At 37.7% G+C, this 11528-nt stretch overlaps 1 protein-coding gene across 1 annotated transcript; it reads right to left on the bottom strand.

Moving 5' to 3' along the window:
- Positions 1–1315: 1315 nt before the first annotated feature.
- Positions 1316–10818, bottom strand: LOC115231494 (TWiK family of potassium channels protein 12-like). The gene is made up of 2 exons (XM_029801538.2): positions 10139–10818; positions 1316–2515 (listed from the first exon to the last, which is right to left on the bottom strand). Exons 1-2 carry the CDS (start codon positions 10599–10601, stop codon positions 1488–1490), a joined length of 1491 nt encoding a protein of 496 aa, XP_029657398.2. The 5' UTR covers positions 10602–10818; the 3' UTR covers positions 1316–1487.
- Positions 10819–11528: the final 710 nt, after the last annotated feature.

The raw sequence follows: 11528 nt of genomic DNA, 5'->3' as shown, positions 1-11528 counted from the left end.
GTCACATTAAAAATAAAAAATAAAAAAAATCTCTCCACCTTCTCCCCTGTATCATACCTCTCAGAAAATTTTGTTTTTGTTTTATTTTCGTGCTTTAATTTTTTGTAATTTTCAGGAAAAAATTTGCAAATTTGTGTCCTACACATGGGAAATCATACAATTATACAACCCCCCCCCAATAAAAAATGTTGGTGTGTGATTTAAGGGCTATCTAGCTGTAATTTTTAGCTCCTCACGACATCATATCCCCTCATGCGTATCTGATGCATTGATGTTTTCCAATATCGTAAGGGCTATTTAGCTGTTATTTTTAGCTCCTCACGACAACATCATATCCCCTCATGCGTATCGGTCTGATATCTTTTCCCCCATAAACACATAATGGGGCATATTGCTGGGAATTAAAACAAAATTTAGGATTGTTTGTATTTTAAACTGATATTTTAAAAAATCACAAATTAAAAAAAAAAAATTTTTCCTAGTCATGTGAAAACCAGTTTGTAGAATATAAATTGGTAAAAAACTGTCTGGAAATTCCCCCAAAAGTATAAAATGTTACAGTGGGGTTTATTATGGCATTCTTAAAGCAGAATTCCTTCCTGTTTCCCCACATAATCCCTGCTAGTACTTTCTTTTAGCACCCTTGGCGGAATGAGGCAGTTGGCATGAGCAAGATTTGAACTCAAAACCTAAGGAAATATTGCATGCCCCCCCCCTTCTAACAATTCTGACAGTCCACTACCTTTACATCATGGTGATGGTAATGGTTTCAAATTTTGGCACAAGGCCAGCAATTTTGAGGGAGAGGGTAAGTCAATCACATCACCCCCAGGGCTCAACTAAGTACTTACTTAATCAACCCTGGAAGAATGAAAGGCAAAGTTGACCCTGGTGGAATTTGAACTTGGAATGTAAAGACAAAATGCTGCTAAGCATTTCACCTGGCTGTTAACAGTTTTGTCACCTTACTACCTCAATAATATTAATGATGAATAATTGATTTCTTTTATTTTTTAAATAATGATTTGTTTTATATTTATTTTAATTTTATATTGTATAATTATTTCTTTTGCAATAATAATAATTAATAATTATATAAATAAGACCCAGTAATATTAGGTCTACTACATGAAGAATTTCATTCACCTGGCTGCTAGCAATTTTGTCAAACTTACTACCTTAATAATATTAATGATGAATAATTGATTACTTTTATTTTTTAAATTATGATTCGTTTTATATAATTTATTTTTATTTTATATTGTATAATTATTTCTTTTGTAATAATAATAATTAATAATTATATAAATAAGTCATGGTCCAGTAATATTAGGTCTACTACATGAAGAATTTCAATATTTCTTTTAAGGTAAAACAAACCCTTCAACTCATTTATAAATTTGTGGTCTACTTTGAGAAATAAATATATATTTATATATATAAAAAAAGTCTTGTTCAGTTTGTCATTGAAAGTTCTTGTTTTGTGTCTACTGGTGTGTTTTCTCTTCTTCTTCATCATCTTCATCGCCATTGACGCTTGCAATTGCTGTTTCATCAATCAGCCCAATCCGTTTGCCTAAATCAATAAATTTCAGTTTGACCTCTTGCTGCATCAAGTTGAAACTCATGGCTATCATTGCCAAACCAAACAGAAGATAAATCGTACATATTGCCTGTTTTTCAGCGCTTGACCACGAATCGACACCTGACCCTGGCACGAAATCCCCAAACCCGATTGTACTCAGGGTAACAAAGCAAAAATAGGAACCGATGAGGTAATCCCAGTTCTTTTCCCACAGAGAAAACAACACGGCCCCTATAAATATATAACCTGCAATAACAAGAAGGGTTATATACACGGGGACACGGATTTCATGATGTGAACCTCGTGGGCGAAGCTTGATGCCATCATGGCTTTCTGGTTTTTCTTGGAATAGAATATCATTGTCTTCAACAAATGCTGTCTTACTACTTTGAGGTGACATTGTTATTTTACAAGAATCTTCTGCAATTCTCTGAGTCATATCACAATCATTTGTTTCTTCGTTTGGTTGCTGCTGCTGCACCGGAACTTGCCTTGATAATATGAGTTTCTTCCTGGTGTCTTTACGAGATTTCCATTTCAGAATTCTTTGGCGACCTTTCTTTATTTCTTTCTGGTGTATTTCTTTGTTAATAGAATTTTTCGAGTCGTCTTCAGAACTGCTTTGGGAACTGTCACTATCATCTGTTGGTTTCAATAATTCGTTGCTCTTCTCAATCAATTCCTCTAGGACCATCTTTGCCTGAAGAAATCGCTGTGTTTGCTTTCGTTTAGTTTTGACGATATAGATCCTTAAACGTTGCCATTGTTTATAAAGTTGGTAGCAAATGTTTTCATAGATGAATTTGAATATTCCTGCCATAAAGGAACCAATTGTTCGCAGACATAGCAAAGTCAACGGGATACCAAATATGGCATAGATGATTGTGACAATGCGGCCCCACATGGTTTTGGGTGCAATGTGACCATATCCTGGAACAAGGAACAAAATAAATTTAAGAATTCATAATACAGAAAGACCTTATTTGAATCGGTCCATCATCATAGAAATACATTACACAACTGGTTTCAAACTTAACCCTTTAGTGTTCACATTATTCTGCCAAAATTAATGCTTTTTCATCCAAATTGTTTTGAACTAATCATGAATTATCTTGGTGCTATGAGATTTTGATGAGGTAACTGCTAATTTTTAAAACAATATTGTAGGGCTGGTGTGAGAGACCAGATCTGGCCATGCTGAACATAAAACAGGCAGAATACTTATGGCCGGTTTAAATGCTAAAGGGTTAAGATGTCATCTACGTAAAGATAAGTTGTAGCTTTCAGGCATTGATCATGTAATTAAATAGTGAAATGGCTTTTAACCCTTTCCTTACCAACCCGGCTGAAACTGGTTCTGAATGCAAATTTCTTGATTTCATAAGTTTTGAATTAAAATTATTTTACTAAATTCTTTGTTGTATTTAAAGTAATTGAAAGAAACACAGCATCTCAAAATAAATACGGTAATAAAAGGATTAAAGAGTGGGCATTAACCCTTTCGTTACCAACCCGGCTCTGTAGTACTAATGTCTTGTTTTCCTTAGTTTTGAATTAAAATCTTCCATCAAACCTAAGTCACAATTTATGTTCCTAACACTAGCTGAATGATAACCAAGTTATTTTGCTAAATTTTTTGTTATATTTAAAGTAATTGAAAAAAACACGCATCTCAAAATAAATACGGTAATAAAAGGGTTAAAAAGTGAACATTAACTTTTTTGTTACCAACCCGGCTCTGGCTCTGTAGTACTAATGTCTTGTTTTCCTTAGTTTTGAATTAAAATCTTCCATCAAACCTTAGTCACAATTTATGTTCCTAATACTAGCTTAATGATAACCAAGTTATTTTACTAAATTTTTTGTTATATTTAAAGTAATTGAAAGAAACACAGAGCATCTCTAAATAAACTCAGTAATGAAAGGGTTAAGAGTGAATCAAAATTGAGTAATAAACTCTGTTTACCAGATGCATATCTCAAGTCTATAGTAGTCACCTAAATTCCTGAAATATATTTAGTTTTGTTGTCTTGGGAGGCTCAATACACTAATAATAATCCATTCTGCCATAGGCACAAGGCTTAAAATTTTGGGGGAATGGGGATAGTCGATTATATCAACCCTAGTACTTGACTGGTTCTTAATTTATTGATAAGGCAAAGTCAACCTTGGCGGTATTTGAACTCAGAACATGGAGGCAGATGAAATACTGCTAGGCATTTCACCCAACATGCTAATGGTTCTGCCAGCTTGCTGCCTGAATAATAACACCCTGGTTTAAGTAACACATTAAACAGATGGTTGATTTGTTATTTCATTAGATATTTAACTGATTGACTTACAATAAAGAAGTGGTATTGAACCAGTGCATGTGTTTATTATTGGTGTAATGACCCTCCCAAGACAAGATTTGTTTCAACACATGAAAACGTAAAATATTTATGATTGGTTCTTTTCTTTTATGCTGTTAAACTGCTGAGGGAACTCACTTCCACTTATTTGTATAGGGCATCAGTTTATTTTCAGTAGCTTTTCTAAGTTTTTTTTATCATTGTTTTTTGACAGACGTGTGAACTGTGGATTGCAGAATTAAATGTACTATTGACAACTAGATTCTACTTTGGATTTGAACCTTAGACCTTTTAATAAGCTGGCAGCTTAATACCTTATCTATCCTACCATCTCACTTCTACAAACTCCTTATTTCAACATCATTGTTGTCACGAATCTGCTGGTATTGTGTCAAAATTTGAAACCAATACCATATTCAAACCATTTGCTTCCATACCTCCATATATCTCTCCCAACTATTCACCTTCTCCTCCAATCCATACATACTCTCTACTATTAACACCAAACGTCCACTTTTCCATTGTTTTTCTGGACTAAGTGGAATTCATTGAGACAGATATTCTTTTGCCAGATGCCCTTTCGCTCACCAATCTCACCCGTTTCCATGCAATGTAACATCACCTCATGGCCAGGAATGCTTTTCATGGAAGACTGGGAATGAATACCACTTGTGTGACAGTGATGTTCATTTACAATTATCGCATGATGTCTAGACAAGACTACATGCAAGTGTGTATGTATATGTATTCACACATGTACATATATATTTATATGCATACTCAACAGAGTGTAAGTACCTTAAGAGAAAAGTTGGACCTAAGAAGCATCACGTGTGGTGTGCAAGAGACAACTGTGCTGGTGTGGTCATGTGGCAAGAATGGATAAGGATAGCTGTGTGAAAAAGTGCCACACCCTAGCGGTTGAGGGAACCTGGGATGAAGTGGTGAAGCACAGCCTTTGTACATTAGGCCTCACCGAGGCAATGACTAGTGACCGATACCTTTGGAAATATGCTGTGCTTGAGAAGACTCGGCAAACCAAGTGAGACCATAAACTCATGGCCTATGCCAGGGGTGTAACTAGCCCACTTATGCGTACCTTTCCTTCATTGGACACTAAACTCTGCTTGCGAAGACCTGTTAAGGCAAGTGAAATCGAAATCAAATTCGATGACTGGAATTCATGCTAGTGGAGCACTAAGAGCACCATCCGAGTGTGATCATTTCCAGAGCAGCTAACTGCCATCCGTGCCGGTGGCACATAAAAATCACCATTCAAGCATGATCATTATCAGCGTCACCTTCCTGGCACTTGAAAAAACATTCGAGCAAGGTCGTTGCCAGTGCCGCTGGACTGGCTCCTCTGCAGGTGGCATATAAAAAATGCCATTTGGGTGTGGCTCTTGCCAGTACCGCCTGACTGGCTCTTATGCCAGTGGAACGTAAAAGCACCCACTGCACTCACGGAGTGGTTGGCGTTAGGAAGGGCATCCAGCTGTAGAAACTTTGCCAGATCAGATTGGAGCCTGGTGCAGCCATCTGGCTCGCCAGACCTAAGTCAAACCGTCCAACCCATGCTAGCATGGAAAGCAGATGTTAAACGATGATGGTGATGATATGTACATATACACATGCATGTACACACATTGGTTTAATGCTCACGTTTCTCTTCTTTGCATGGGGTGAATGGAATTTTGCTGAAGCAGATTTTCTATGACTGGATGCCCTTCCTGTCATTAACCCTCACCTCCTTTCAAACAAGATAACATTTCCCCATGACCAAACATCACACACTGCTAAGGCAGGGACATAGTAAAACACACACACACACGCACTTCTACATGTGCTGAGCACTGTGATATGAGGCGCAACTCATATTCAGTTCCCAAGTGTACCTGTTTCATTTTAATTTCCCCGAGGAAGACATGTTACATGTATCATGTGATGGACATCTTTGACCACAAAAGTCGGTCAATTGGTTACGTTTTTCTCAAAGCCCCTATACCTACATCCTTGAGCAAATGTCTTTCTATAGGCCCAGGCCCACCAAAGTCTTGCGAGTGGATTTAGAAGATGGAAACATGTGGAAGCCCATTGTATGTATCTAAGACTACAATATCCAAAGAGCCCCACTCCTACTTTGTTTTTTATAGATATTTAAAGGTGCAGGTTGCTGTGTGGTAAGAAGCTTGCTTTTCAACCACATAGTTCTGGGTTCAGTCCCACTGTGGAATCTTGGGCAAGTATCTTCTAGAATAGACTCAGATTGATCAGTCTTGTAGATGGGTTTGGCAGGCTTGAGCCTCGAGATATATATATATATAATATATATCATCTTCATCGTTTAACGTCCGCTTTCCATGCTAGCATGGGTTGGACGGTTCAACTGGGGTCTGGGAAGCACGAAGGCTGCACCAGGCCAGTCAGATAGATATATATATAGATATATATATATATATATATATATATATATATATATAGAGAGAGAGAGATAGAGATAGATATATATATATATATAGAGATATATATATATATATATAGAGAGAGAGAGATATATATAGAGATAGATATATATATATAGAGAGAGAGAGAGAGAGATATATATATATAGAGATATATAAGAAGAAATGAGGTACTCAGAAAATCGGATGGTTTATATTTACAGATATTTATTTGTATATTACATTTTTTATACATCATATAACTTAGATCATGTATATATATATATGTGTGCCTTTGTGTCCATGCCCAATTATTGCTTGACAACCAGTATTGGTCCTGTATCTTAAGTTTGGCAAAAGAGACTGATAAAATAAGTTACTGGGATTAAAATATTTGGCTATGAATTCTTCAAAGTGGTGCCCCAGCATGGCTTCTGTCTAATGACTGAAACAAGCAGGTTATATGTATATATTATACTTCAGTCATTTGACTGTGCCTATGCTGGAGCACCACCTTTAGTCAAACAAATTGACCCCAGAACTTATTCTTTGTAAGCCTAGTACTTATTCCATTGGTTGTCAAGCGATGGGGGGGGGAGGCAGACACAAACATACACACACCCACATATATATTTACAATGGGCTTCTTTCAGTTTCCATTTACCAAATCCACTAAGAAGGCTTTGGTTGACCTGAGGTTATAGTAGAAGACACTTGTCCAAGGTGCCATGCAGTGGGACTGAACCCAGAAACATGTTCTTAGTAAGTAAGCTTCTTACCACACAGCCACTCTTGTGTCCCTATATATATATATATATATATGTCCTCACCTTCGAAACACACTGGAGTTGAACTAGGGACAGCTCTTGAAGGGGATTTTTCCTTGTGTAGTTTGTCTTGTACTCTTTTTCGTTTAGGTCCGTTTCCACATTTGTTTTTACGTTTTCGTTTCTCGTTGAGTTCTACGTCTATTTGTGGTGTCCTGTACTCAGGTATATATATTTATATATGCATGTATATATATACATGTAAATGTAGGTACATACATACATACATATATATATGTATGTATGCATATATTTTATTTATTACACTATTATATATATATATATATATCATCATCATCGTTTAACGTCCGTTTTCCGCGCTAGCACGGGTTGGACGGTTTCGACCGGGGTCTGGAGAGCTCGGGACTGCCCCAGGCTCCAGTCTAGTCTGGCAGTGTTTCTACAGCTGGATGCCCTTCCTAACGCCAACCACTCGCGAGTGTAGTGGGTGTTTTTTTACGTGCCACCTGCACAGGTGCCAGAGGGGTCTGGCATCGGCCACGTTCGGATGGTGCTTTTTTTATGGGGGGGTGCAGAAATATAGGGGAGCACCAGTGGGAGGGGTGGTTCAGAGGACAGGTTCTAGGCAAGTAGAACGTAGGATATCGAGAGAGGGGTAATGCATGGTGAAATAGCATATTGAAGAGGGGGTTCAAAGAGTAGACACCTATAATGGTGGTGGGGGGGTGCAGAAATATAGGGGAGCACCAGTGGGAGGGGTGGTTCAGAGGACAGTTCTAGGCAAGTAGAACGTAGGATATCGAGAGAGGGGTAATGCATGGTGAAATAGCGTATTGAAGAGAGGGGTTCAAAGAGTAGACACCTATAATGGTGGGAGAAACGACATCCGGTATAGTTGGAGCAAAATAGAGATATCCGGTATTGGTGGTGGGGGTGGGTAGGGCGGGCGCGCCGCGAGAACCGGCAGCCAATTTCTAATCAGCCCTGTAAGGGAGATAGATCTTAAATATCTATAACGATAACTAGTGAATTATACAGAATATGCAAAAACGAGGCGAGGCTGAAATAGTAAACAGAGTGGCGACTAGGGGGATCAGAATAATAATAATTAATAAATAATAATAATAAATAGAGATACGGATGAATCAAGTTCAAAGATTCTTATCTTGGGATCACTTCGTTTACGGACAGACTTGGCAAAAGGAATTCGGAATCAAGAGTGAGGCAGGTTACTAGCTTAAGTATGCATAGCTATGTCGAGGAGTAGAAGAGGAGTCCAGACAGACAATGTAAAAAGAGGGGGAGAGAAACCCCGCGAAGACCGGCAGCCAATTTCTATCAGCCCTGTAGGGGAGATAGATCTTAAATATCTATAACGATAACTAGTGAATTATACAGAATATGCAAAAACGAGGCGAGGCTGAAATAGTAAACAGTGGCGACTAGGGGAATCAGAATAATAATAATTAATAAATAATAATAATAAATAGAGATACGGATGAATTAAAGTTCAAAGATTTCTTATCTTGGGATCACTTCGTATATATATATATATATAATTCAAATAATGAGGGAGATAAATTCAATATTAATTTTAATATCAATTTAAAACCAGTAGCCCAGCATATAAAAAATCTGAAAAATCAAGTTGAATTCAGCATGCAAAAGAAAAAAATATTTACAATAGATGGATAGGTGTTCAAACCTTGTTTGTTGTTACTATAACATTTCGACTGATGTACTCTTCAGGCGTAGGAGTGTTTGTGTGTTAAGTAGCTTGCTTACCAACCACATGGTTCCGGGTTCAGTCCCACTGCATGGCACCTTGGGCAAATGTCTTCTACTATAGCCTCGGGGCGACCAAAGCCTTGAGAGTGGATTTGGAAAAATGGAAACTGAAAGAAGCCCGTCATATATATGTATATATGTTTGTGTGTCTGTATTTGTCCCCCACCCCATCGTTCAACAACCGATGCTGGTGTGTGTACATCCCCGTAACTTAGCAGTTCGGCAAAAGAGACAGATAAAATAAGTACTAGGCTTACAAAGAATAAGTCCTCGGGTTGATTTGCTCGAATAAAGGCAGTGCTCCAGCATGGCTGCAGTCAAATGACTGAAACAAGTAAAAGAGAGGTGTCCTGGTAGAATTTTGAACCCAACCCTAAGGAATTCTCTTTTGCTGATGTTTATTTTTTTCTGTTGATATTATTTCCCAAGTCTTTGCCTGGGATTGACATCGGAATCCGAGTGTTAGTAGCCAACACTCTTATCCTCTACGGATTCCGAGTTCAGTCCCAGGCAGGGATTTGGGAAACATTATGAACAGAAAAACTTATCGTCAACAAAAATAGAGTACCTTGGAAATGAGAACAGTGTACACCATTAGTTAAATAAAGGGTAGGGTTTGAAATTCCACCAGAACTCCTAATGAAGGCTGGAGAGTACATCAGCCAAAACATAGTAACAATAAACAAGCTAAGGGCACTTATCCATCCATTGTAAATAATGTACATAATTCGTCGTCTCAAAAATATAGATTAGTATAATAAAAAAGAACATAGGCGCAGGAGTGGCTGTGTGGTAAGTAGCTTGTTTACCAACCACATGGTTCCGGGATCAGTCCCACTGCGTGGCACCTTGGGCAAGTGTCTTCTACTATAGCCTTGGGCTGACCAAAGCCTTGTGAGTGGATTTGGTAGACGGAAACTGAAAGAAGCCCGTCGTATATATGTATATATATATATAAGCATGTGTGTGTCTGTGTTTGTCCCCCTAGCATTGCTTGACAACCGATGCTGGTGTGTTTATGTCCCCCGTTACTTAGCGGTTCGGCAAAAGAGACCGATAGAATAAGTACTGGGCTTACAAAAAGAATAAGTCGCGGGGTCGAGTTGCTCGATTAAAGGCGGTGCTCCAGCATGGCCACAATCAAATGACTGAAACAAGTAAAAGAGTAAAGAGTAAGTCTCTTACCTATTGTTGTGACAACTGTAACAGAATAAAGTAGTGCACCTGTATAGGACCACTGCAATTCAAACTCTTCATCGAGACCATTCCACTCTGTTGTGGCTATAAACCGAACAAGTTCTTCCTCAAATTTGACAATATTGTCATATATGTATCCAGAATTTGACAAACTGTCATTGTTGGCCCCCTGTTGTGTTGACACGTTAGCCAAGATAGCCCTGTATTTGGAGCGTATGCTGCTCACCTCTTTTCTCAGGTCACGTTCGTGTGGGGCTTCTAGTTCCATGAAGATCCATCCTCCGAAGATGTTGTAGGCTACCACGCTACCAGTCAGCCCAACATGAGAGAAGAAAAACATGATGGAGGTCTTCAGACCTTTTAAAAACCATCTCCATAGGATGTGGGCTCGCGATACTTTGCTGTCCCTCCTGGGTTCTGTTTCGTTGTTCTTTGTAACTGAGTGAGACATTCTACAGAAAACAAAACTGTGAATCGACGAATATTTATATATATTATGTGAAAGAAAGATGAAGAATTACAGAGGTGATAGATAAATACTGAGTTAGGATAGTAGGAAGCTTGGTATGTGAAAGTGGAGCAGATACGTATGAAGTGGTTTTGTATGTATGCATGTATATATATATATATGTGTGTGTGTGTGAAGGGAAAAGGACAGATGTAGGTAGATAAATAGATATATTGAGAGAGAAATGAGAGATATGTTGCTAGGTGTATATATTATATATAACTAAATGGGAATATGTAGATATAGGTGTGTGTATATATATATATATGTGTGTATGTATATGTATGCATATATATGTATGTGTGTATATATATATGTATGTGTGTGTATATATATATTATATATGTGTGTGTGTATATGTATGTATGTGAGAAAGAGGGCTATATCCAGATTGGTTTATATATGTATGCGAGATAGTGTTTATATATGTATGCGAGATAGATTGATGTGTGTGTGTGTATATGTATGTATGTGAGAAAGAGGGCTATATCCAGATTGGTTTATATATGTATGCGAGATAGATTGATGTGTGTGTGTATATATATATATATATATATAGGATGTATTAGGTAAGTAAATGGATGCTGGGTAAAAAAGTGTAAGAGAGAAGGATGATTCTGCTAGCAGTTTGGATTCTTGTAATTGAATGTTAATGAGTATTAATTCTCCCGAGACAATAAGCAGATAAATATGAAACCCGAATGGTATCTTGGTATCGTAAACCACTGGGGATGTCTTGTTAGAAGTAATTCATGTTTTGGTTCTTCTTCTGGAAGCTGTAACTATGGCAGCAGAAAAAGGTCATCTTGTTGGTTTTTATCAATACAAGAGTATATTACTGTAGGTAGATTGTGTGGTGGGATGGGGTGG

Source organism: Octopus sinensis, linkage group LG1 (genome assembly GCF_006345805.1).
Source record: "Octopus sinensis linkage group LG1, ASM634580v1, whole genome shotgun sequence".
Taxonomy (NCBI): Eukaryota; Metazoa; Mollusca; class Cephalopoda; order Octopoda; family Octopodidae; genus Octopus; species Octopus sinensis.
Note: the sequence above shows the minus strand (reverse complement) of the source record. Positions and strands in the feature narration are given on the sequence as shown.

What these genes read in the sequence shown, in the direction of transcription:
- LOC115231494 (XM_029801538.2), bottom strand. Translation starts at nt 10,601, where the DNA reads ATGTCTCACTCAGTTACAAAGAACAACGAAACAGAACCCAGGAGGGAC. An exon ending in TACAGTTGTCACAACAATAG is followed by an intron (nt 2,516 to 10,138) that starts GTAAGAGACTTA and finishes TCCTTGTTCCAG; the next exon opens with GATATGGTCACATTGCACCC.